The sequence below is a fragment of the Carcharodon carcharias genome, chromosome 11, assembly GCF_017639515.1.
Source record: "Carcharodon carcharias isolate sCarCar2 chromosome 11, sCarCar2.pri, whole genome shotgun sequence".
Lineage (NCBI taxonomy): Eukaryota > Metazoa > Chordata > Chondrichthyes > Lamniformes > Lamnidae > Carcharodon > Carcharodon carcharias.
The window spans coordinates 30,550,449-30,577,926 of NC_054477.1; the positions used below are offsets into that span (position 1 = coordinate 30,550,449).

General features: G+C 40.3%; 1 protein-coding gene across 1 annotated transcript in view; it reads right to left on the minus strand.

Moving 5' to 3' along the window:
• Positions 1 to 5,473: 5,473 nt before the first annotated feature.
• Positions 5,474 to 27,478, minus strand: part of mrpl48 (mitochondrial ribosomal protein L48) — a 36,637-nt gene continuing 14,632 nt past the window's right edge. The window contains exons 4-8 of the mRNA XM_041198609.1: positions 26,594 to 26,679; positions 21,367 to 21,536; positions 20,652 to 20,754; positions 18,124 to 18,213; positions 5,474 to 5,747 (exon numbers count right to left, since the gene is read on the minus strand). Coding sequence (XP_041054543.1) covers positions 5,673 to 5,747; positions 18,124 to 18,213; positions 20,652 to 20,754; positions 21,367 to 21,536; positions 26,594 to 26,679 — 524 coding nt within the window. The 3' untranslated portion in view covers positions 5,474 to 5,672. The remainder of the gene's footprint in view (positions 5,748 to 18,123; positions 18,214 to 20,651; positions 20,755 to 21,366; positions 21,537 to 26,593; positions 26,680 to 27,478) is intronic.

Here is a 27,478-nt window from a genome sequence, read left to right on the forward strand (position 1 = left end):
GATGAATAGTTTAATTGACCTGACATCCAGGGCCTTTTGGGGAATAAGTTCCAGATTTTAATACCCTTTCTTGTAAAGAGCTCCTTCTGATTTCACTGAAGCTCACATTTCAAGCCCCTTGAGATAAAGTCAACATTCTATTAACCTTCTTCAATACTATTTGTGCCTGTGCACTAGCTTTTAATGATTTTTGTACATGGGCACCTAATCCTTTTGCTTCTCAACAGCTCCTAGAATCTCAATTTTAAGGGTATGGCATTATAGTGGTAGATTAGTAATCTAGAGGCCCAGAAACTGAGTTCAAATCCCAGCACAGCAGCTGGTAGGAATTAGATTCAATGAAAAAGCTAGCCTCTGTAATGGTGACCATGAAATTACTCGATTGTTGTAAAAACCCATCTAGCTCAGTAATGTCCTTTAGGAAAGGAAATCTACCATCTTTATCTGGTCTGGCCTACATGTAACTCCAGACTCACAGCAATGTGGTTGATACTTAACTGCCCTCAGCAATGATCTAGCAAGTCACTCAGTTTTTTATTCTTTCATGGGATGTCATTGCAAGGCCAGCATTTGCTGCCCATCCCTAATTGCCCTTGAGGAGGTGGTGGTGAGGCACCTTCTTGAACCACTGCAGTCCATCTGTTGTAGGTACACTCAGAGTGCTGTTCAGAAAAGGGTTTTGACCCAGCAACAGTGAAGGAACAGCGATATAGTTCCAAGCCAGGATGGTGTGTGGCTTGCTGGGGAACTTGCAAGTGGTGATGTTCCGATGCATCTGCTGCCTTTGTCCTTCTGAGTGGTAGAGGTCGTAGGTTTGGAAGGTGCTTTTGGGGAAAGATCTTTGCTGAGTTGCTGCAGTAGTATCAAACTACTACTGAAAAGACAAATAAGAATAAAACTAGACTGACCACCCAGCATTGGATCTAGGCACCAGAAACAACAAAGGTGATCTTGCCCAGTTGCCCCTGCACAGACTTCCTCACTAATATCTGTGGAGTGCCAAATATTGGGAAAGCTGTATGTACATCGAGTGCTGTTCAGAAAAGACAGAATAGTCAAGCAGCAGCCTGATAATCAAATCATACCTTACAGCCAATGAACCAGACTTCATCTTTCTATTTTTCTTTAGTTCTGATGAAGGACTCGAAACGTTAACTGTATCCCTCTCCACAGATGCTGTCAGACCTGCTGAGTTTTTCCAAGTATTTTTGATTTTGTTCTAGATTTCCAGCATCCACAGTATTTTGCTTTTAACTTAAATCATTACCTCTGATTATGTCCTGTACTACCTGCAGCACACATGCACCAGAGGTGGTGGGTGGCACAGTGGTACCTTGTTAGGGTCTGGCCATGGGAGAGTCCTCAACATTAATTCCAGATCCCATGAAGTATCAAGTTAAATGTGGGCAAGGAAACCTCCTGCCGATTGCCACCCACCACTCTTCCTCAGTTGATGCAACAGTACTCTTTCATGTTGAACACCAACGGGAAGAAACACTGGGGATGCTCTGGGTGACTTCAATGTCCATCATTAAGAGTGGCTCATTAGCATCTCTACTGATCAGAGCTAAAGGACATATCTGCCAGACTGGGCCTGCAGCAAGTGGCAAGAGAACCCTTGCTCTCACCAATCCACCTATTGCAGACACACCTGTCTGTGACAGTATTGGTACAGCCACATTAAGTAGTGAATGTTGGGGGAACAATTAAATAACTAACTGGGGGAGGAGGAGGCTCCCCATCATCAATGATGAAGGAGTCCAACTCATCAGTGTAAAAACAAGACTGAGTCATTTGTAACCATCTTCATTAGAAGTGCTGAGTGGATGGTCTATCTCAGCCTCCTCCTGAAGTCCGCAGCATCACAAAAGGCCGGATTTCAGCCAATTCAATTCACATGATATCAATTAACGACAAAAGGCACCAGATACAGCAAAGTGTATGGGCCCTGACAATGTCCCAGCTGATGTCATGTGGTCCAAGACTAGCCACATCTCTTGCCAAGCTGTTCCAGTACAGCTACAACACTGGCATATACCTGACAATGCCCAAGTGTGGCCTGTCTGCAAAAAATAGGACAAATCCAATCTGGCAAATTACTACCCCATCAGCATCCTCTCAATAATCAGCAAAGTGATGGATGGTATTGTTGACAGCGTTATCAAATGGCATTTACTCAGCAGTAACCTGCTTATTGATGTTCAGTTTGAGTCCCACCTGGGCCTCTCAGCTTCAGAGTGTGGTAACAAAAAGCCCAGCAAAATCGAAGCCAATGGGAATCATGGGGAAAACTGTCAGCTAGCCAGAATCATATCCAGCACTAAGGGAGATTGTAGTTGTTGGAGGCCAATCATGTCAGCCCCAGGATATCACTGCAGCGATTCCTTATGATAATGTTCTAGGCCAAACCACCTTCAGCTGCTTCATCAATGATCTCCCGTCTATCATATGGTCAGAAGACAGGTTTTCTCAATGATTGCAGTGTTTTCAGTACTGTTCACAACTCCTTAGATACTGAAGCAGTCTGTGCCAGCATACAGCAAGATTGGACAACGTTCAGGCTTTGCCTAATAAGTGGTAAGTAACATTTGTTGTGCCACACAAGTGCCAGGCAATGACTATTTCCAACAAGAGAGAATCTAACCATCTCCTTTTGACATTTAATGGCAGTACCTTCGCTGAAACCCTACATCCTGGGGGTCACCATTGACTGGAAGCTTGACCAGACCGGCCACATAAATATTTTGGCTACAGAAGCAAGTTAGGGACTGGGAATTTTGTGGTGAATAACTCAACTCCTGATTTCCCCAAAGCCATTAACAAAGTACAAGTCAGGAGTGTGATGGAATACCCTCCACTTGCCTGGATGAGTGCACCTCCAGCAACACTCAGGAAGCTGGACACTATCTGGGACAAAGCAGCTTGATCGGGACCCCTATCACCACCTTAAACATTCACTCCCTCCCCTCCACCACAGTGCACAGTGGCAGCAGTGTGTACAATATACGATAAGCACCGGAACATCTCACCAAGCCACCTTACCAAACATGCGACCTCTGCCACCTTGAAGGGCAAGAACAACAGACACATGGGTGCACCAACACCTGCAAGTTTCCCTAAAACACATGGACTGCAGCATTTCAAGGTGACTTATCACTTCCTTCAAGGGCAATAAGGGATTGGCATCAAATGCTGGCCTTTCCAGAGCTACTCACATCCCAAGAAAGAAAAAAATATGATTTGTTTTTCTTGGATCCAAAGTAGGTAACCTCACACTGAACTCTATCTTATCTCCCTCTCAGGCCTATTATCAAATTCAGCCATATTATGATCACTATTTTCAAGATGCTCCCTACTTTCAAATTGTTCACTAATTTTGTGAAGCACATTTACTTACATTGTGTGCATGGTGTTCTACTAAAATTAGAGCATGGAGTTAAAGTCGTGTCTACATAATGCCCATGGTTAGTCCTTGTTATGATCCGCAGCAGAGGTTACTCCTGGACAAGCTTGATCCCAGAGTGGAACCCAGCTTGATAGATCCTAACTTTTATTTGTTTAGATATGTGGAGAGTAGCTACCGAAGAGGCACAGGAGTCAGCTGATGAACTTATAACAAAAGAATAAAACATTTAGATGAACTATATTACAATACTCCTTCACCCACAATTATACCTTTACAGATATATACAGATTTGTAAGGATAACACAAGGTACAAAAGCTATTTTATACTTCAAGTCCACATAAGTACACAGTCCATGTACCAATAGGCATCCTGTGGTCAGACACACTATACTCTGAAACCAAGTGACAGATGCCACCTCAAAGATGCTATGGATCTCTCCTCAACTCCCCCCAGACACTTGTCTCACTGCACTCTGTCTTTCACACAAGGGTTTCCAATCTCCACTCCAATAACTCGCTTTGGAATCTTCTCCAAAACCAATACTTTCTCTCAGAGAAACCCTTCAAGGCCTCACCTCCAGGGTTTCAAACTCTCCTTCTGATGTTCCTCTTCCTTGGGTCACCATATGCATTCAAGCTGTCTTCCATGCACTCCCTCTCACCAACTTAGCGTTAACAGCACACCACTGCTTCATATGCCCAAAGCAAAGAGTTACAGACCTTCAGTTGTCTCTTTGGAGCTTCTTGTCTCTTGCAAGCTGTTCCCACCTTAAATCTGCTTTCTGCAGCTTTTGTCTCTTTAAATCTGAAGCTTGGAGCCTTTCTCTTTGCCCCTCACTCTTAACTTCACTTAACAGGACCTTTCCCAAGTTCCTGTCCTTCGACTAGACGGTCTTCTATGGACTGTCCCTTCTTCCACTCCCCTGGATTTTGACGTCTTTTCTTTAGCTTGGGACTGGTTATCTGTCCCCTTTACTCCAGTCTCCCCTGGCAACAACTTTCAAAACCAATTGAACACCCAACAGCTTCCAAATCAAACTGCTGTTTCTCTTCTTGTGCGTGTGTCTGTGGGACCTTTCTCTTTGGCTCTCTGTTACTAGGCAACAGCCAGTTTTCTTCTGTTTTTTGTTTAATTTATCCTTAGGAGTCGTAAACCTCATTAGAAATGCAAGCACACTTTTAAAGTGAAGCTAAAACTCCATTTGACTTTTTTTTAAACACACAGATACAGAAATACAAATCAAACTTAAAAATTAAAACTAAAACTCATTCCTAACACCTACAAATACCAAGGTAACTTACTTAACTACCTCTATTTCCTAACAGCCCAGTATTTCTACTGGACAACACTGTCTTAACTTAGGGCTGATTTCTCATTGTATGGCAATGCTCATTTCAAGGAATTACTTTTTGAAGGAACATTTTCACGTTATTATTTAGCATTCATCGCTCTGTAGAGTGCGAAACAACACTGACCAATACCCTATTAGTGCTTATATTAAAGCACATTGTTGGGACATTGTGTAGGTAGCATTAATTTTTTGTGAATGCATTATGGTGATGTATTGAGAAGATTAATGTGTGTGTTTGGGTAACACTAGCCAACATAATGCTGAAAACAGAACTGGAAGAATTAGACAAAATCTGGTGATGTGAACCCTTCAAGGTCGCAATTTAATCTCAGCATTCAGATAATAATTGTAAACTGTTCCATTTTTAGGATGTCACTTGAGCCCCTGACTAAGTTACTGAAATGTATCAATTTTCCTTCTTGCACCCATTTCTATTCATGATAGGGCATGTGAAACTAGGAGTCAGCTGGTTGCATACAACTTTTTAAAAACAGGATATACAGGATTTTATTGTTGCAAGTGGACGGTCAAAGTTATTAAACACTCTAATCCAACTGCTAGGGAGCGCTATACAATATACTATTAGTCCCTTTCCAACAACTCAATTAGGTGCACATTCAGAAAGCAATGAAGTGGCTAACTGAATTGTGGTGAAAAGTTTCAAGGCAGAATGTCTTTACTGCTGATTGATTTTACTAAGTAAATTAAATGACAATCTCTTTAGAATCCTTTTTATTAGTAACATATCACACAATTCATGTACATTACTTTTAGCTGCTTGCTCCCAAGTCCTTGAAACAATGATTGAAAATAATATGTAATAATCACAGCTCCCGACGTCACCACATACAGTAGCCTCTGGCCTGGTGTATGATCTTTGAGCCAAAATGGTCACCTCCCTTCTAGTTTTCTTCTTAACTTATCTGTGCTATCAGTCCTTCTAATTCTGGTCGAGCCTTGAACCGGGCATTGAAATCAGCTTCAGTATGCTGTGAAAACAGTGAAAAGCAATAATTATTTGCCATGTGGGATAATCAACATTGCATTTTGGAGGTCAAGATTAGCGATGATATTCCTCAATAAAAAATTTGGATCATCCCTTTCACAATTAAATACCTAGAACGTTTTCAGCTTTTAAGTCTTTTTCATTAAAATTTAACAAAATAAATTAGTCTTCTTAAATGATGCCTGGTATTAACGAGGGGAAGAGATTTCAACCATTTTTTCAGATCTGTGAGTTAAACAGGTTTTAATTTTGCTGCAGCATTTCTACAGCAATTCACAACCTACTAATCAAAATAAGTGATTTTAGAGAAATTAAACAAAAATAGATCATTTGCCTATAATTCCACATGTTCAGTACTGGATAAACTTAGTTTTGTTCACATCCTTATTGTAAAGTTCAGGGTGCATATAACAGGGTTCAAGTTCCTCCATCCACACGTTTGCCTTGGCAATGTGGAAAATAGTTTTGGTTGAAGCATGTCTAAGCAGTTTTCCTTCATGATTGGGAACTCCTTAAAGAGTTCTCTGCAGCCCATGTGTAAAGTCCAGAACCAGCCTGAGGTGAAGCTGTGACACAAAAGGAGCTGCAGGGAGAGAGGGTTTCAGCTTATACTGACCTCACAACTGGCATATCTTTGCCAAAGGGTCTCATAATGCTCCCAATTAAGCAGTTGGTGACAAATAAGTTTGGTACACTGCACTAGACTTTGATGTCAAGGACATCAAGGTGGCTTGTCATGTTGCAAAGATCCTTCCACAATTCTGGAGGCAGGCGTGTCAAAATTGATTAGGAAACTCTGGAACCTGGCACAACAGCAATTGAAAGGGATTACCATGGTGGTTGGGTTGAGATGAAGTGCTTCTATTTAAAGGGTCCAATATCATGATTGGGTTGTAGGGAGGAAGTAACTGTTGCTGCAACTCCGTACTTCCAACTCATGGAACCACTATTCCCTGTGGTATACTGTGCCTATGCTGTGATCATGAGGCTGGTAGAAATCCAATCACAAATTTCATGGTGAACAGCTCACCATGACGTTCATGAAGAGATTTTGGTTTCTTTTCCTGTCTGTCCACTGAAGGGTCAAATCTACATGTGCGCTGTGAAGTAACCAACTACAATTATTTTCCTTGTGAAGGTGAACAAGGTAAAAGATACTTCTTTAGGTTGAGGTGGCTCAAAGATGAGATGCATGATGATGGGAGATGGGGGCTATATCAACAATTCATGTGCAGGGGATGATTGCGCCAACAAACTTGCTCAATAATAGAGCCTGAGAAGTTAGATCTGTAATCAGAGGCTGAGATTTTTCCCACTCTGTTCCAGATAACTCTAGAAACAAATAGGATGGTGCTCAGCAAGCAGCTGGTAGATCTGTGCTAGTAAGCTGTATGGTTTTTGCTAGCTAACCTATGTGCTTTAGAGGTCATTAAGCTGTCAAACAATGCTCTCTGGACGTTAGAAAGCGAGATGCATCTGTGTGGGATTTTCAGTAGCTTTGATGCCCACGCATAGTGACTGGTTTCTGCAAGTGCATGACACCCACCTAACCATGGAGAAAAAATGTTTTATGAAACAATATCGGGAACTCCTCCAAAGCTTCAATTAGTTTACCAGGTGAGTAACTGAACCATAACAGATGAGGAAGGTCCCAAGTCGAATTTCAGCTAGGGTGGCAGAAGCGCTGGTCAGGCAGTTTCAGTATATCTGTGGAACGGAGAGAAAACTGACTCCAGATCATCACCTAGCAAGCACTTTTGGAACTGCATGTGCATACGACTTAATTGGGCTCCTATGTAATACACCATGCAGCAAAGTAGCTTGTCAACGCAATATCAAGAGTTACAAATTCATCATGGCTTGGGTCAGATACTTTTAAAGTATTGTTGATGTAGTTTTGAAAGCATTTTTTAAAAAATTATTCTTTCATGATGCGGACATCACTGCATTTCTATATTTCCTTAGTTCTGATGAAGAGTCTTAGGGAGTCGAAGCATTAACTGTATTCCTCTCCGCAGAAGTTGTCAGACCAGCTGAGTTTTTCCAGCTATTTTTGTTTTTGTTTCAGATTTCCAGCATCCGCAGTATTTTGCTTTTATCTTAGTGTTTAATTGACTGCCACTTCTCTTCCAGGAATGCCTACCTTGAAGAAGTACTGCTCTTCTCTCCGACAGGATTTCCGCTTTTCTCTTTTGCCCTGTCCAGCTTATATTTCACCACATTTCTATATTTCCTTAGTTCTGATGAAGAGTCATATGGACTCGAAACGTTAACTGTGTTCCTCTCCACAGATACTGTCAGACCTGCTGAGTTTTTCCCGCTATTTTTGTTTTTGTTACTGACTAGGCAATGTTGCCTAGCCCTAATTACCCTTGTACTGAGTAGCTTGCTAGGCCATTTCAGAGGGCAGTTAGGAGTCAATCACATTACTATGGATTTGGAATCACATGGAGGCCAGACTGAGTGAGGATGGCAGATTTCCTTCCCAAAAGGACATTAGTGAACTAAAAGGTTTTTGTGAGAATTGATAGTTTCATGGTTACCATTACTGATACTAGCTTTCAATTCCAGATTTTTTCATTAATTAAATTTAAATTCCACCAGCTGCCTTAGTGGGATTTGAACCCATGTCCTCAGAGCATTGGCCTGGGCCTGCAGATTACTATCCAAGTGACATTACCACATCTCCCATTAAATATGGCAGCCAATTTGCAAAAAAGGAGAATCCCACAAACAGCAAATTAAGTAGATTAATCTGGGTTTGGTGCTGTTTGTTGTGGGTAGAATATTAGCTAGGACATTAGCAGAACTTGTTACTCATCTCCAAATAATGTCTTGGAGACAGGAAGATGGGGGCTTCAGTTTAACTTCTCATCAACAAAGTTGCACTCGCTAAGTACTGCAATAAAATGTCAGCATAGATCAAGGCCTGGAACCTAAGACATGAATCATATAAATAACAATGATTATTAATTTTTATTGGGCTATGACATTAATTTATATCAGACAGGAAATGATGGATGTTCTCAAGTTGTGCAGTGCATGTGTTCACCATGATGTTCACATATATTTAGCTCCCCTGCCTATGCTGCACATAATTTTTTGGCTAACGGTAATAGAAATGCTTCCAGGCTTCTGCATACTCTGCTTTGGAATTGAATGTTAGGAGATATATTAAAACAGCCTAGGATAACATCTTGCTCTACGAGGGAGAGAAGCCAAAGTTCTATGGGATGAACTGACTTTGTGAGCAATTTAGAAAAAAAAAATGTTCTCGGGACATGGGCGACACTGGCAAGGCAAGTATTTATCTCCTATCCTTAGTTACCCTGAGGGAATTAAGAGTCAACTATGTAACAAAGGACTGGAATCATATGTAAACCAGACTTTGTGGGGTGTCATATTCCATTCCTTCAAGGACATCATTATATGCATGAATATGGTTACCATTCTGATTCAATATTTAAAAATGCCTCACAAGATAATGCCATATGCATCACAATATGTTGATCCAAAGACACAATGTATATTTAGTATCATAAAATGGATATAAATCAGTGAGGATTTTAGGGTTCCTCAAAAAAAAATTGCAAGCATATTTACCAGTTAAGGAACAAATGCAACATTTAAATGTGACATTGCAAATGCTGAAATGCACTGTGCAGCTAGACAATTTGAAACTCCACAAATGTGTTCCGAAAGAGTTAACAGTAGAGCTTAGAACTGGCATCCCTGAGCAGTTGCCATTTGCTTAGAAGCAAACATGTGACCAGCACCACTTCCAACGATCAATATGGGGAATGTCAATTTGTTCAGCATTTCTGAAGTCCCCAGAATGTCACTAGATGTCATTCATCTTTTGTTTTTAGTCAGCAGAAATTTAATGACACTGCAAACTCAGAGGTCACAGAATTACCTCTTTTCCAAGGCTACACTGCTTGAAATATAACTCCAACATAGAATTTTTAAAATTCTCATTTTAAATTTATGCCTGTAATAATCTGAACTATGCAAATAAAATAATCTCTGATAATTATTGGAGTACAATAATTGCTTTTACATCTGTGACCCAAGTTTGAATCCAACCTGGACTAAAGTAAGGATTTCTCCTCTAATGATTGCAACAATTCTGTAAAATGTGAATAATTATAGATGCTAACAAAGATAAATCAAATTCTCTCAGTAAAAAAATAGAAGACCTAGTCTGAAAATGATTATATATGGTATAAAAATAACAAGAGTTGACAAGGGTGAAGCGATGGATGTGGTATACATGAACTTTCAGAAGGCCTTGATAAGGTGCCGTGTGAGGGCTCATGGCAATGGTCAAAGCAAGTTGAATCAGGTGCCAAGTCACAAAATGGATTGAATGAAAATGGAGAGAAGTTTCTCAGACAGGCAAAAAGAGGGAATTGTTTTCAGCAGAGACTTGTGCCTGGAGCACTGCTGTTTACCACATACATAGTGATCTGAATTAAGGAATTGGAGGTACATTGTCAAAATTTGAAGATAATGCTAACTAATAAGTCCTAAGCTAATAATGTAAAAGACTAACAAAATACAGGAATACATAACAGGCTTGCAGTGTGAGTGGTTAAATGGAAAATGAAAGCAAAGTGTGAGATAGTTCATTTTAGTTGAAAGAATGAGGAAACAACTTTTTCTTGGAAGTTAAGAAAGTACATGGGGTAGAGTCCTTTGGTTATGGTCTTATAGGAGTAAAGAGATCTGGGAATACAGATACATAAATCACTAAAAGTAGCAACACAAGTAGAGAAGGCCATAAAGAATGCAAACAAAGTACAAGATTTCATATCTAGAAGAATAGAATACAAAGCAGGAAAGTATTATTCATTTTAGATAGTATTCCAAATGTAGTCTAACTAATGTTCTGGGTCCAGATTTTTGCCACAACAGAGAGGCTCCCCATCGTGATGAAAATAGCAGAAGTGGCCAAAAATCCTAAGTCCTGTCACCAAACATGGCAATTGCCATTTTCGCAGGGGCAAGGCATGGGCATTTTACATAGGCAGCTGGCCATTTAAATAATCAGCTGCCTCCACTCAAATTTTGGTAGCCTTGGAGTGTGAAACCCAAACTGCGCAGCTTAGACCTAGTAAATGTGTGAAGCAATCAAGTTATAATAAGCAGTTATAAGAAAAGCCCTCTTTTAATCTTATGAAGTAGAGATTAGAAAATTAAAAGTAGAGTTCCTCTGCCTGAAAGAATAAAAGAAGTTCATAAACATGCCTGGGCATACTTGTGCGCTCAAGGATACCAATATCCTGAGGCTTATTGTTCTCATCCCCTAACACAAGGCACAGTTAATGAAAAACAGGAACTGGCTCCTGAAAATCATGGAAACATCATCTCAGTAAGGCATTGGTGATACAGATTTTGGAAATAATTATTGTAAGTTACCACAATCTATAGATGGATAACCTTATTTTCTATGGATGCCCCTAAATCACTTGTCAACTGAATCCAGAAAACTTAGTTCTAATCTTAAGACACAATTGTGTGGCTATGACGTTACCACCATTTGCATCTCTCAGCATCTTGTTAAGCTCTAAGGATGTTGACAAGCACGTGTGCTCATAGCTTCCTGCTAGGTCAGTCTTTTCTTATGAATTGAATCATAAAACTATTAACATTGCAATTAACTTTCCAATCAAGTGTGAATTACACGTTCGGTTCTTTCATAATCTTTTATATAATTTAGAAAATATATTGTCTCATATAGTCTTCTGTATCCAAACTTGAGAACTTGTCTCTGTACACTGTTCAGTGGAGAGTTATTAAGGAGAGTTGCCCGGAGCCTTATAATCTCCAAGCTGTTATAATCCAGTTAAAACTTGTTAAAAAGGCTATCTGGAGGACGGTAATATTCTTTGCGGGTTCCTTTCCTTCGCAGAAAGTTAGATCAGTTCTTCACATCCAATCAAGCAACTGTGAGGTCTATCCTTCTCAACTTGAAGTGAGAGTGATCACCTGAGGAGTATGCCTGATCCAGAAAAGTCCCAAATAGGGGCCAGGATTATAATCCACTTCAAAAGCAGGTCTGAGTTTTGTGGATTTGTTTGGATACCCAGGCTACCTCTTTTGAGAAGGTAACCCTTTGAATATGGTCCTGGGACACACGGGGGTGGGGGGGGGGTGGCGGCGGTGTAAGGTGCCCTTTGGAATTGTTAAAAGTAGACATAAATGTGTGTAAAAGGCATGTAAACTCATTACTGTCAAGATCATTAGAAATGTCAATAGATCAATCAAAATCAACTGTCAAAAGTATCAGAAGCACCTGTTAAAGGGACATATCAAGGCATTTAAAAGACCTGCCCTTTAAGTATTTGAGAAATAAATGTCTCCTGGAATGTTAAAAAAAAATGATTGTTTCCTATTTAACTCTGTCTGCTGACATAAGCCTGAGATCTTCCATTACTGGATTATTGCTGCATGACAGATATCACAACCTTTCATTATCACAGTAGGGTGCCTGCTATTTCAGTTTGATTGACAGCTAGAAGCGCTTACAGACTCTTTGATGTAGGATTATGAATTCCAATGTTTGTTGTTATAAGGCTTCAGTTGAAGGAATGTAAACGTAGTAAATGGGTTTTTATGAATGAGTGTTTTCTTCATATAGTGAAATCTGCAATAGATACTTATTTTATAGAACTTTATTTTATCTCATATCTGCATGGGTCCTGATGTCTGCCCATGGTGGATACTAGGTGTGCTGACATGGTAGTTGTAAGGGCAAAGAGTGGTGGGTGGGGGTGCATGGGTTGGCACCAAGTTGACATGCAGGTTACAAAGGGCCATTGCAGGGGGGTGGTTGGGTGGAGGGGTGTACCTTGTCATGTATGAGAGGCCATGGGGCAGGAGTGGAGGGGCATAAGTTGGTGTGTAGGGTAGGAGGGGCCATGGAGGTGGGTGGAGGACCAGAGGTTGGAATGGAGACTACAAGAGCCCATGGGGGTGGGTGGAGGCATGGGGAGTGTGGAGGGTTGAGGGCTGGAGGGATGTTTCATGGTTTATTCTTCTTTTTAATATTTTGGGCACAGTGCCAGAGCTCTGAGGTAGGCCTTCTACCCAGCTCACCTCTGCACCTGGCATTCTCCTCAGTTCTTCCAGGGTCACCCGCCCTGACTTCTAATCCAGATCCCCTGCCCCCAGACTGAAAATCCAACATGGGGGCAGACATCTTTAAAGGTCAGGTTCGCTGGGCCAGGAATTCTCCCATCTCTGCGCATCCGACCTGGTAACGAGAATCTGGGTCCTGGTTTCCATATTACCAAAAAGGATAATGAAGCTTTGGAGAAAATGCAGAAAAGATACCAAGGATGTTACCAGAATTGAAAGGATGCAAGATCAAGAAAGAGGCTCTTATCTCTGGGAAAAAGGAGAACTGATAGATAAAAATTACAAAGTGTTCGTAAGGATAAATATATAAAACCTTACTTATGGACAAGTCCAGAAGAAGGGGGCATAAATATTAGATTAGTTTGTACCATAAAGAATTTACGAGGAATTTCTTTGCACAAAGGACGGTCAGAATGTGGAACTTGCTGTCACATGAATGATTGAAGTACATAGTACTAATGCATTTAGGGGAATGCTTGATGCATACATAAGGAAATAGAGGGATGCAGAGGGGAAGTGGAAAGAGATTTTAGAAAAAAAAAGAGGTGCATGTTGAGTATGAACACCAGCATAGATCAGCTAGTTCAAATGGTGTGATTCTGTGTTGTATTCTATGTAAATACATCACTATATTTCCAGATCAACAATGTTTTCTTTCTTAAATACAGATATATCTTCATTTGGCCAAGTCACACCTCATCTCAGCATTTATTCACATGTAACATGTACAAATGACTAAATGAACAAGTATATGCTAGAAGTAGCCAAGCCAGCTATTAAGATCAAGAAAATTAAGCCAAGAGTTGGCTAACATCTCAGAATCCAATTCAAGATCAATCATTTTAAAAATAATAAAAGCTACAGACACCTCTGTTGAGGAAGGGAGAAAAATGACTGGAGGTGGTTTGGTGGACCATGCATCCAATCTGATCCATATTTACTCCCATTAAACTGAGGTAAATATCAGTTGGCCAGTTTTAAAATCCCACTTAGATTGAAACATACAAGATCCTGAGGGGTCTTGACAGGGTGAATGTGGAAAGGATGTTTGCTCTTGTGGGGGAATCTAGAACTAGGGATCACTATTTTAAAATAAAGGGTTGCCCATTTAAGACAGATGAGGAGAAATTTTTTCTTTGAGGGCCGTGAGTCTTTGGAACTCTCTTCCTCAAAAGGCGGTAGCAGAGTCTTTGAATATTTTTAAGGCATTGCTAGATAGAGTCTTGATAAGCAAGGGGGTGAAAGGTTATCAGGGGTAAGTGGGAATGTGGAGTTGAGGTTTCAATCAGATCAGCCACGATCTTATCGAATGGCGGAGCAGGCTTGGGGGACCGTGTGGCCTACTCCTGCTCCTAATTTGTGTGTTTGTATGTATTAATGCACCCAATAGTCTGCAGCTCAGAGTGAATTTAACAGGATCATTTACAATGCATCTTACCTAACTGTGCAGAGGATAATGATCAATTATGCAGTTATAAAATTTTGTAATAAGGTCTTCCCCTACAAATGATTTTTCCATCCATTTTCACATCACTTCTCCTGGGGAGGGTCGCAGTGGCTGTAAGCTGAGCAGGGTCAACCAAACTTCCCTTTCCTCAGCCACAGATCCAGCTCCTCCTGGGATATTCCCAGGTGTTCCCAGGCCAGCCAAGAGATGTAATCCCTCCAGCGTGTCCTGGGTTGGCCTCGAGGTCTCTGCCCAGTACAGTTCCAGCAGGAGCCTATTAGGGGGTATCCTTATCAGATGCCTGAACCACCTCAACTGTCTCCTCTCGAACCAGAGGAACAGCGACTCCACTCTGAGGATCTCCTGGATTGTCGAACTCCTCACCCTCTTCTAGAAAGTATGCCCAGCAACCCTACGGAGAAACCTCATTTCCGCTGCTTGTATCTGCAATCTTATTCTTTCAGTCATTACACACAGTTCATGACCATAGGCAAGGATGGGGATGTAGATTGACCAGTAAACCAAAAGCTTTGTCCTAAAGCTCAGCTCCTGCTTCACCAGCACGACCGGTAGAGCACCCGCAGAACTGCAGCTCTCGTCCCGATCCGTTGGTCAATCTCATGCTCCTCCCTGCCAACACTTGCAAACAAGATCCCGAGATACTTGAATTCCTCCATAAGGGAATTTGCTCCCCCCTCACCTGGAGAGAGCAACCCACGCTTTTCCGGGAGAGAACCATGACCTCAGATTTGGAGATGCTGATCTGTATCCCAGCTGCGTCATACTCGGCAGCGAAATGTTCGAGTTCGTCCCGGAGATCACAGTCGGATGAAGCAAGAAGCACATCATCATCTGCAAACAGCAGAGATGCCACTTTCAAGCCCCCAAACTGGATACTCTCTGTACCTCAGCTGCGACTTGATATCCTGTCCATGCAGTCACAAACAGGAGTGGAGACAAGATGCACCCTTGGCGGAGTTCAACGCCCACCTTGAATGAATTCGACTTAAGGCTGAGAATGAGGACACAACTCTCGCTCCGCAAATAGAGGGGCCTGATAGCACACAGAAGCGGCACCGGCACCTCATATTCCCGCAGCATCTCCCACAAAATATCCCGAGGAACGTGGTTGTACGCCTTCTCCAGGTCTATAAAACAGAGGTAGACCGGATTAGCAAACCCTCAAATATCTGTGAGAGGGCAAACAGCTGGTCCACTGTTCCACAGCTAGGGCAGAATCTGCATTGTTCCTCCGGAATTTGGAGTCTCCTCTCCAGCACTCTGTCATAGGTTTTCCTGGGGAGGCTGAGGAGTGTTATCCCTCTATAATTGGAAAACACCCTCTGATCCCCTTTATTAAAGATAGGGACCACCACCTGAGTTTGCTAACCCAGCGATACTGCCCCCACCTTCCATGCAACATTGAAGAGGCGCGTCAACCACGACACCCCAACATTGTACAGCACCTTCAACATCTCGTTTACCTCTGCTGCCTTACCGCTGCAGTGACCTCAGCAACAGCGATAGATCTGATCTCACCAGAGGATTCTGGCACTACCTTCTGTAAGGGTGTGTCCACCGGGTTGAGGAGTTGCTCAAAGTGTTCCTTCTATCTACAAATTATTCTTTTCAGTTTTTATATTTTTTAATGAGGCTAAGCAACTTTATCAACAAAATCATTCGGGGACTGTCATTTTAACATATACACAACTAAACTACAGGAAAAAATTTATTCTTTGGCAAGTGGTGCCTACTCAGATATAAACTTCATATGATAACCACACGGAAATTTCCAGTGGAATTTCAAACTAGGTTGTTCCCTGAGTTCAGTCAGCCCAAAAATGTTCAACATGGTCCCTATACCAAAAATTTCCTCATTATCCCTTCTCTCCCAACACTCCCACCCCCTGCCTTCAGCTTACACATTCTGTTGTTCCTCTTCCAAACTATCTTTTAAGCATCAACAGTATTCTGCTTTTAAAAAGGAAGGGACGAGAGATACCCATGTATCTTGCTTTTTAAAAATACAAATTCATGTTTACTAAGCCTAACAGACCAAAAAGACAGTTAAATTCAAGATATATTAGAAACTTCATTTTTTTTCAAGCTTTTGAGGATTCTTGCCTCCATTTCTCTATTCTGAACCTGTGAGTTAGACTCTACAATTTTTCTAATGCAGTTCAGCTAACCAGCAAGTGTATTTGTTAAGTAAATTGTAAAGGTGTTTCAGTTACTCCACTTGAATGTATACAACAGAATAAAAGACTATAATAAATATAAAGCTTAAAGAGATGTACATGGGCCTGAATGTCATAATGAACTGAATAATGTTTCATGCTCTTATCTCCTTACGTTCTAAATAGCAACAGAACTTAGTATTGTTGCTAAGAACTAAACCGCAAAAAATGTTGCATTGACAAAATCTCAATGGGTGTGGTAAAAACCCAAGTACATGGTAATCAACGTCAGCTAGAGAATACCCTTGAGACCATCTCCTATAACGTCAATGCAGTCACCTGACATAATTTCCCTTTGGATTAAATAATTGCTTCTGCTCTACAGTATAACCCTTCCACTGCTGATTGTTCTTTAATGATAGAAATCTATTGAACATAAATGTCAAACTTCATATTGGTAGCACTTTCATGATTCTTACTTAAGGCTAATCAATCAAATTTTATCATTTGGATTGCCTCCATTTAAAATCTCTGTTTTGTTAGGTTTCACACTTTGTCTTCCTATTTCTTTTACTTTCTCACCTTTTAGACTTCTATTACTTTCATCTCATCCACCTCCTTAGCTATTCTTTCCTTTCTCTGCACTTTTTAATCTAATGAGAGTGCAACAAGTGGAGGAATGGAGGATTACAAATAGGAATCAAACACAAGAAACATCAAATCTGACACTCAGTTGCTTGAAACACAAAAATTTGGTTGCTGTTGAAATTCTCCATCTCACTACTATAAATTAATATGACTATCAATTGCACCCACTTTCTCAATCAAAATGGAGAGGGAGCGGTGGTGTTGGAGAAAGCAAATGTGCCAAGCAGAGGTCAGATAGTTCAGCTCAGGAAGGAAAAACTGATATCCAGGGTCAGTATTCTGCACTGCCAAATACCTGAGACCCGCAGCAGGTTGTTTATCTCTCAATAGAGGAATAGCTGTAAGGAGAATCAAAGGAGGGAGGAAATAAAACCTTGTGGGAGTACCAGCAAAAAGGAAAACAAAAAGATCTCAACCTGTTGAGAGGAAAAGAGACTGTATCAGAATGCATAAACACAGGCTGGAAAAAATGTTGGATATGCTTGAGCTACAAAATGAAATGAAGGACTGCACATGCCTGTGCACGTGCGAGCATTTCCAGTTGTGGTTATCATTTTATTTAAAACCTCAAGCTCGGTTACAGCCTGTTGGAATTTCAGTTGAGTGCTTGAAAAAATAGTTTATCCACAATTATAAAAATACATGAGGAAGAATGGAATGGAGCTTTATGTGTGCGGGGGGACAAGAGGTAATTCGAGTGGGAGTAAGTAGTAAGTTTGTGTGGAGTATAAAAACTGGCATAGCTCAGTTAGGTAAAATGCTCTGTTTCTGTGCAGTTCTAGAGAGAAAAAGTACTGATTGGACTGAATGATGCCTGAGACTTCTTTGCTTTTGATTTTTCTTAAAGTACAGATTCAATATAAAAGGAAGAAGTAACAGCTGTGCTTGCAGATTAATTGGACTGTGCTGCTAAGTTTTCCAAAATGATCAGCTTTGGCACTTACCTCCTTGATGCACAGCTGCACACCTTCTGGCTGATTAGTCTTAAGGACTTCCAAAACAATTGGGGCGAGAGCTGAACTCAAACCACTAACCTGAAAATTTAAGATATAAAAAAATCAATACTGTACAAGTTCATTCAACATTTACAAAATACTTAATATACAATTATAAAATAAATTACACAGCATGCTACATGGTCCCATTATATATAAAGGATGCCCAGGTGCTAGTTCAATCAATGATACGTTGACATTAAGAAATTTATTTGCTGATCGCAGAGACTGTTTGCACTGTTCTCCATGGCATTATAAGTTCCATCTGTTTGCAGAGTGCTAAAGAGATTGACAATATTAACGCTTATCACATTGTTAAAAATTTGGTTACACTTGAATGGACAAGGCTGAACTTTTTCTGGATTGTTTTGTGTGTAAGTACTGCAATTTCACTCCCTGTGTTTAAACACCAATTTAATTAAAGCTTTTGGAGAGCAGGTCAAGTCAGACAGTAGGAATGAAAACTGTGGAATCATTTTAAAAACTGGTTGCAGAAATGGAGTGCACTAAGGACATTCTGATTGCATTCACTGCAAAAGGCCAAATGGTGTTCAAGGCGAAAATGACCATGTTCGTTATCTAAGGTGTTTGGCAGGGTTCTGGTGGGTATGTAGGTGACTGCTAAAACTGATATGCATCCTGAAGGTTCTGCTTTAAATCGGACAGGATACTGCAAACAATTGAGTCTTTGACGAGTTGCTGGCTTGGGATTTCCTCTCTGCCTCTGATAGGTGTTTGCTTTTGAAGGAGACTTATTTGGTTGCGCCAGGCAGCTTCAGCCAGGACTTGAAGTCGATATCAAAATTCGGAAGTGAAGTCTTCAGAGTGTCCTTGTAGCGCTTCCTTTTGACTGTCATCAGAGTGCACCCCAGACTCAATCTCTCCGTAGAAATTTCACTTTGTTAAGCGAGTGGCTATATGACCAACTCAGTTGTGACTGTCTCAATATGGTGTGGATGCTTGGCATTCCAGTTTGGGTAAGCATCTCAGTGTCTGGTATTTTGTTCTGCCATCTGATTTTCAGAAACTACCAAAGGTAGCTCAAGTGAAAGTGGTTGAGCTTCATCGCATAACACTGGCACACAGTCCAAGTCTCTTGTGTAAAGCAGATTGGGCAGGTTCTGTAGACTTTCAGTTGGTAGTGTGAGGGAATCTATATTATTAAATCTAATTTGGATGTTTTTGAGGTAGACACTACTTCAAAACAGGAGCTGAACTGAAAATGAAACTAAAAGGGAAGCAGAAAAGGTAAATACAGAAATGAAACTAAAACTTCCCAATCTCTAAGGAAAACAGCAGCAAATTGAATTTGGGAAATCAAACCTTGCTGAAAGATATAAAAGGACACAGATCAGTCCAAGTTGTGCAGTAGCAGTTGTCCACTGGAGCAGAACAGACAATCTGAAGAAGAGGCTAGATTCAGAAGCTAAGAATAAGCTGCTGCAGCTGTTTCTGTTACTTGAAGATAAGTAGCAGATCTACGCCATCCAGAGCTGAGTATTTTCTGCAGACATGTACCATTTGTGACAAAGACCGTGCCCGTAGAACTCAGATAGGTTTAGCACTGCTGTCGACAGAGGATCAGATTAGCTCCAAGAAGGAGGGGTGCTGAGATTCCTCGTGAGGAAGACAGTGTTTGGAGGACTTTGTAACCCACTATGATCACTAAAATCTGAATGGGCTGCTGAGCTAATTCGTAAGATCTGTCTTAGTTGTATCTGCCATTTAAGTTATAATTTATAGTTTAAATTTGATCAAGATTTTCATGTTTAACTAGTGTTAATTCTGGATATTAGGAGTGTTTGCTTTGTTGATTCTTGTAAAAAGAATTCTTCTGTTTTTAAATTGTGGAATCTTGTGGCTTCATTCTTATAGCAAATAACTGGGACTTTTGCATTTTGTCTACTTTTTAAAAAAAGTACTGGTCTCTACCAAGATAGTAATAGCAGGCAGACTTACTCCTCTTTGTTCTCAGACTGTCTAAAGCTGCAATGAATGACTTAACTGCGAACTAGGTTATAAAAAAGGGATGTTCTTATAAAGCAAAAAAAAATAGATGTCACTTCTCTGCATCCAGTAGCCTTTATTTTAAAAAAATGAAATTTGCATTTCAAATCAACTTAGATCTTAACTCTCCTTGTGCCAAGAGCGATGAGACCAATTACTTTGAAAATTCCTGTTAAAATTAATTAAATAGCAGCTCGAAGATACAACTTATGCCAGTAAGTGGCTTAATACAAATTAATGTATTCCTGACTTAAGCAATGCCAGATAAACCACGTTCCCATAGGAAGAGGTTTAAAAAAAACACATATTATCCAGGGCTATAACTGTGAATCGACTTTTTGGAGTGGCAATAGCACAGCTTGGGAGCAAAATTAATTTCTACCTTTTGTGTTAATGAAAAATGCATAGCACTGGAGAAATTTTAAATGGGAAATATGAGAAATATTTTAAGTGGAGAAAACACACAATACCTGTACAATTCTCTCATGAGAGTGAATAACACCTTCCACATTCATCTTAGTGCCCTGTTCCTGCAACACTGAGATCTCAGTGGACTTAGTAGGCATTGCATAGCTGTGGAAAAGAAAAGCAAAAGCACTTCTACATATTTTGTTTCAATAAAACTAAACATTCAAAATAATATTAGAACAAACATGAAATTATAAATATTAATATCATTTGCTCTCCAGTTTGTGGGGAGAAAGGGACAGAGTGAATGAAGACATGTATGAAGCATCTGTAATTTTGTTTATAGAACAAGACTTGGGGGAGGGGAATATCACTGTTTAATTTTTAATGAGGCTAAAAAGGAGAATCTTTTAACTCTTACCTGACACGACTGCTGAAATCCATGACTCTCTACCAATTCATTTACAAATACACTATCAGATTTCCAAATGCCTAGTCTAAGGCCCTCCAATTGCCACAATAATTTTGCAGCCATCAGTATGCTCAACCCTAGTCTTAAACTCCACCTTTGATGTTCTAAACCCCTTCACTCCCTTCCTGGAAGACCTTACTTAAAATCCAACTTTTTGATAGCTTTTGCTCACCCCTCCAAATCTCTACTTCCTTGACTACATTTCTCTGAATTACTTTTGTACATTTATCAATGTTAAAAGCTATATAAATGCAATTTGTTGTGATTGACTGCAAACTGGTGATTCATTTAGCATTGAATTTTACCTTTCCTCCACTTTGATCTTTAGTTGATTGCAGAGCCGGTGAATGTACTGACTGTAGTGTTCTACAAGTGTCATGTCATAGCCGGTAAGTTGGATATTTAGGACACCATATTCTGTGTCAGTGCCAGGCTTTAGCTGCTTCATCTGCAACTTCTCTCTTTTCTTCCGTGGCTGTTGGAAAAATCAAGCAGTTGAAATCTTCATGTAATTTACAATAAAATTTAAAGGTAGTCAGATTCATGATAGTCTATTGCGATCGGTTGTAGAGGGACATTCCGAACCTCCAGATGATAGAACGAGATGAGATATCATGTGCATCTCCATTCTGTGATCAGGGGGACAGTGAAAACAGGCTATCATATTTTATAAGGAACTGTGCTAATCATTGTGCCACTTGAAGAGTTCTTGGTACCTGCTAAGGGCTCAAATTCACATTTATCAGTGACCTAATTGCCAACTAGTAACAATGTTTCTTGCAGCAATAGGTAAACTACATCACTATTGTGGTGGGGGGGGGGGTGGGGGGGGAGAGGTCACATTAACTCCATGATGATGCACTTTGTGACTGAAGATTGGGTCTAATGCTCTGATTCAGAAAGGTCCACACAATTGCAGCTGTGACGGAATGGTTAGCTGATTAATTAAATCTCTCACCCAGCAAGCCAAACAGGTATGGTGGCCCAGGCTAGTTAAACAATGGGAAGCTTCCTTGTTTTAGCTAGTTAAACTCCAGCAGTGCTCTTCTTGCACACTTGGGCCTCTCAAAGTCTTCACTCTCATAAAACTACACTAAATGATTCTGGAATTCAGTAAGTGAAGCATGTCCATTTGGGGTGAAAGTGTTAAAAATGGGCATGTTCTCTGCTTCAATCGCTAATCCAGGGTACCAATGATAGCCTCACAACCCTCTGTACAAAACAGCGTCTACTCTCAAGAACATTAGTAGGTTTTTATGTGCGTCAAACAACTGGTGAGTAGGGAGGGCCATAAATATTGTTCAAGTTACAGGATTGTGTTCAAGTGATCAACTGAACTAAGAAGCCCGGATGTTAAAGAGTCTTGCAACAGACCTCAGGTCACAATGATCTTCAAATGTTGCTACATTCCAAGGTGCTATACAAATGCAAGTTGTTGATGCTGATTGCAACAACAGGCCATTGCTGGCTTAATTCTGGCAGCTGAGATATCAATATAACCATATGATCACAGCCAGGCTGCCACTGAAGAAGGCAAAGATTGCTAGCAACACTAATAATTATTGTCAAGTCTTTTAGGAGACCTATATTATGAATAACAAACAACAGTCCAAAAAGTGGAACAAAATGGTAACTGGTTTGAACCCAATAGTCTTTACAGCAACATTTGCCAGGCATTGGGTTTTTAAATTATTATAATGCCCGTAGAAACCAATGATGTTTAAAAAGAAATTTGAACTACCAGTTAATAGCTAAAAAGGATGACACAATAAGATTTCAGATTTTAAAACTCTTACTGGAACAAATGACTAAAAGCACTATTGTCTAAACACTATATTTTCTTTTTGTAGGCAACTTATACTTTAAATCACGGAAACAAATCCTTTTCTTATCACATTCTCCACAGAATTATAGTCCTTATAGCTAACAGTTCATGGTTACTCCCAGTTTCCAATGGGTTCGCATTTCCCCATTTCACCAAGCTGTAACTTCAAGTAACCACATCCACATCCAGATGCTTCCCTTAGTTTTCGGAGAGCATCTTAAATTCACTACCAGCAGTCAGGCCTGTCCCAATGATTCTTCCCCTCTGGCCACGCCAGGACAAATCTCCCATAATTCTTAAATGGGATGCTTCTCTTCAACTAGAGACCTGCATCTCCCTCCAGTATCTAGCTGTGGTAGTTCGCAAAGACAAACAGCAGCTTCTCTCTGCCAACCACACAGAACACTTCATCTGTTTATGATGTTCACTGATTTGTAGCAAAGCCTGTAACGTGATATCAAAAATAGCCTCCTCTGCACTCTTCTCCATGGCAACATGAAATACATTAGCCTTGCATCCTGGTAACACTGCTGATTAGCTATTCTTGACCCCAACCCTTTTTCATCTTAGAAGTAAATGGACAGTTTACAACACAACTGTTTACAACCCGATACTTTCAACATCCTTCTGAGCCTGTGAGAGACAGACTCAGGCTTGGATTTTCACTCCTGAGTTGGGTGGCTCAAGTCGGGAAATCTGCGACTTTGTCCCAGTTCTGTTAAATATTAGCCCTTGCGCCCCCACCCACTCCCCATATTCCTGCCTACCTCTTAGCTCCTCATACCCTCACCCCCCACCCTTTGTCCTTACCCTCCATGCCAACCCACCTAGTATCCACAATGTGTAAACCTCAGGAGCCATGCTGAGATGAAATAAAATTCTAAATATCTATTACAGCCTTTACTATATCAAAAAAAATTCCCATTCTTGAAAGCCCACTCAAAACATTTAAATTCCCTCATATACTTAATCCCTTATAAAAACAAACATTTGTATTTATAATCCCATAAAGACATTCAATCCTTTAATACCTCTTTGAGCTGTCAATTAAACTGTGAACTCATAACCCCTCCACTGAGATAATGATATGTTATGGAAAGCAACCAAACATTAACAATGACCCTTGGGGTAATGTCAACAAACAGTTATTGTAACTGCTAGGCCAGATTTTTTTCAATTCTCACTGATAACAGGCAGGCTGATTTTTTTTAATGAGTTAAAAGGTGCAGGAGTTTAAATAACTTGACAGCTTGACAGTTCTACAGACCTTATCTGCCCTTTAAGAGATTTTACGAGTGCTCTTAAAGGTTTGTAACTCTCACATTGTGGGTTAGGGCCCTTGCCACAGTGAAAATTGGATTGTTTGAATTCAGTACTGAGTTCAAATGACCCAGCTAAGTTCAGTTTCCCATCTCTGTGAGTCATGTCCCACCCATTTTCCCTTACTGTCGGAAATGGGGGCGGGATTTCTGGATTTGGGTCCCACCCACCATTTTTGACTCTGCAAAAATCCAGGCATTTGGTCTATCCATTGTGAACTCAGAGACTACTGCCATTGTCTCCAACCATGAACACCTAACACCATTGCCCCAGTAACACAATCTTTTGATCTTTAACTGCCCCAGGCTTGTTGTCAAAAAGACTTTAGAACTCCAGAGCAGGTTGTATGACCCTCTCCATCTTACCTTAAATTAAAGACACATTTCAAAAAACATGATAATTTATAAACCTCATAATTGTAGGAAAATTGACATCTTCTTACTGCATACAAGACAAATAAGGACTCTACTAACTACTCACTTTACATTTGCTACTGATGTCAGCTCTATGGTTCTTTACTAAGTTTAAGATGCAAAATGTTAAGTCTGAATGACACCATGGTAAAGGGATTGCAAATGAGATTTTTATATAAGTCCCCTGTGGCTCAGTCTTTGTACTTCCTGGTATAGACCTAAGCCAGATAAACCAGGAGGGTTCCAGGTATAATCTCTGATCTGTGCTGAGTTAGATGATCACAGTCAACGTGTCAGTGAAGAAGGCTCTATAATTGACCTCAACATCTCAGGTTAGGGAAGGGAAAAATTAATAGTGTTCCTGCTTCTAATTGCCTACTCAAAAATGCTTGTAAATTTGTGGACTTTGGGTGCAAACAAATACAAGTTTATATGATAGAAAATAGCTTGCCAAAATGTATTAACTACAAAATAAGCACCCAATACAAAAGCAAAATACTGTAGATGCTGTAAAGCTAAAATAAAAACAGCAAATCCTGGGAATACTCAGCAGGTCAGGCAGAATCTATGGAGAGGAACAGAGATAACTTTTCAGGTCTATGACCTTTAAATTCTGATGAGAGGTCAAAGACCTGAATTGTTAACTCTTTCTCTCCAAGCGTGCTGCCAAACCATAGAACACTACAGCACAGAAAACAGGCCATTCGGCCCTTCTAGTCTGTGCCGAAATATTATTCCGCTAGTCCCATTGACCTGCACCTAGTCCATAACCCTCCAGACCTCTCCCATCCATGTATCTATCTAATTTATTCTTAAAACTTAAGAGTGAGCCCGCATTTACCACATTAGATGGTAGCTCGTTCCACACTCTCACCACTCTCTGAGTGAAGAAGTTCCCCCTAATGTTCCCCCTAAACCTTTCCCCTTTCACCCTAAAGCCATGTCCTCTCGTGTTTATTTCTCCTAATCTAAGTGCAAAGAGCCTACTTGCATTTACTCTGTCTATACCCCTCATAATTTTGTAAACTTCTATCATATCTCCCCTCATTTTTCTACGCTCCAAGGAATAAAGTCCTAACCTATTTAATCTTTCCCTGTAACTCAACTCCTTAAGACCCGGCAACATCCTAGTAAATCTTCTCTGCACTCTCTCGATCTTACTGAAATCCTTCCTGTAGTTAGGCGACCAGAACTGCACACAATACTCCAAAGTTGGCCTCACCAATGTCTTATACAACCTCACCATAACATCCCAACTCCTATACTCAATACTTTGATTTATGAAGGCCAGTATGCCAAAAGCTTTCTTTACAACTTTGTCTACCTGTGATGCCAAAACCTGCTGAATATTTCCAGCATTTTCTGTTTTTATTTCAAATATCAGTGCCTGTCTGTGGAACCTTACACAGCATAAAGTGCCTGCCATGTTTTCTATATTATAAAGCTAATTACACTTGGCCATAAAGAGCTTCAGGGCGTCCTGAAGTTGTGAAAGGCACTACATAAATGCAAATTCCATCATTTTTGAGGGGAACAGAAAATTTAAGGGACAAAACAAAGCTCCCGCAATTGCTGAAACCAGTATATAACTGAGCCACACAGAAGGTGTGCTTCTATGGATATCAGGTAAAACACAATCAGGACTGTGTAAATTTCTAAAATGTCCTCCATACAAATTGGCATTCAGTATTCACTGTCTAGGGACACCAGGAAGGTGACAATTTGAGAATTGACCTGGAAGGCCCTGGAGAATAGTGAGATTATAAGAGTTGAATCTTTCAGGAGAGGAAGGAGGAAGATGACAGTAAATTAAGGAGGGGAAAGAAAAGAATTCAATGCCTGATTTGAAAAATATAGTTACCATGAAATTTGTCTATTTTAAAATTAAGTTGATTAGTGAATTTTGCAATTAATCATCTCTGTACTATCGTTGTGTGGAATTTAATCCAGACACACAAACAAAATATTACTTACCACTTCTCTTGGCAGTAAGTATTTATACCTTCCAATCCCATGGGTGGGCATCGACCTGTAATGTCTCTTGCTGGTTAGGATATTATCTGTGTACGCAAAATGTAGAATTTATTTGATTAAAATATATTACCAGGTCACACTCTTGAGATGTCTAATCTCCTGGTGGCAGTACAGGGTCAATACAAAATAACACAAAGCAATTGAGACCACTCTTCAAAAACTAACAATAGCATTTTTGTACAAATAATCTAACAGGGTTAGAATCTGCTTGCTCTATTAGAGTTATCCTTTGATTCTGTACTTTTGTCCAGCTCTACCTAAAATCATGTACAGTTCAGATAAATGAAAATATGTAAATATTAAATAAAGGAATGGATAGAGGGTAAGCCATGAACACTGAAAATCTGAATCATGAACAAAAAAATCCTGAAATGCATTACAGGTCAGTCAGTGTCTAACAGAGAAAAAGATAAACTAATATTTTGATGGAATATTTTAATCAGAATTGAAAGTCTTTTTAAGCAATCGGTACTATAGATTTTTACAGTTAGAAAACGAAAAATAACATAGCTGCTGGGTTTCCACCCACCCCAACCTCTCAGCAATTTTACGCTGGGGCAGGCGAGGCCTCAGGCTACCCATCCTTATCCCAATTGAGACCCTTAAATGGCCAATTATTGACCACTTAAGGGCCATTCCCCACAATGCCTCAAATTTTAGGCTGGTGGGAGGAGTTCCGGGGTATCAGGAAAGCCTGAAAATAATTGGGTTTAGGCTTTGGATGGGAAGGGGAGGGGTGCCTCCATCAGAAGCCCTCTTTTAACCTCAGGCGCCTCCCCCTTAACGTCTGGTGGCCACTGGATCTCCCTCCCCCACACCCTCAGC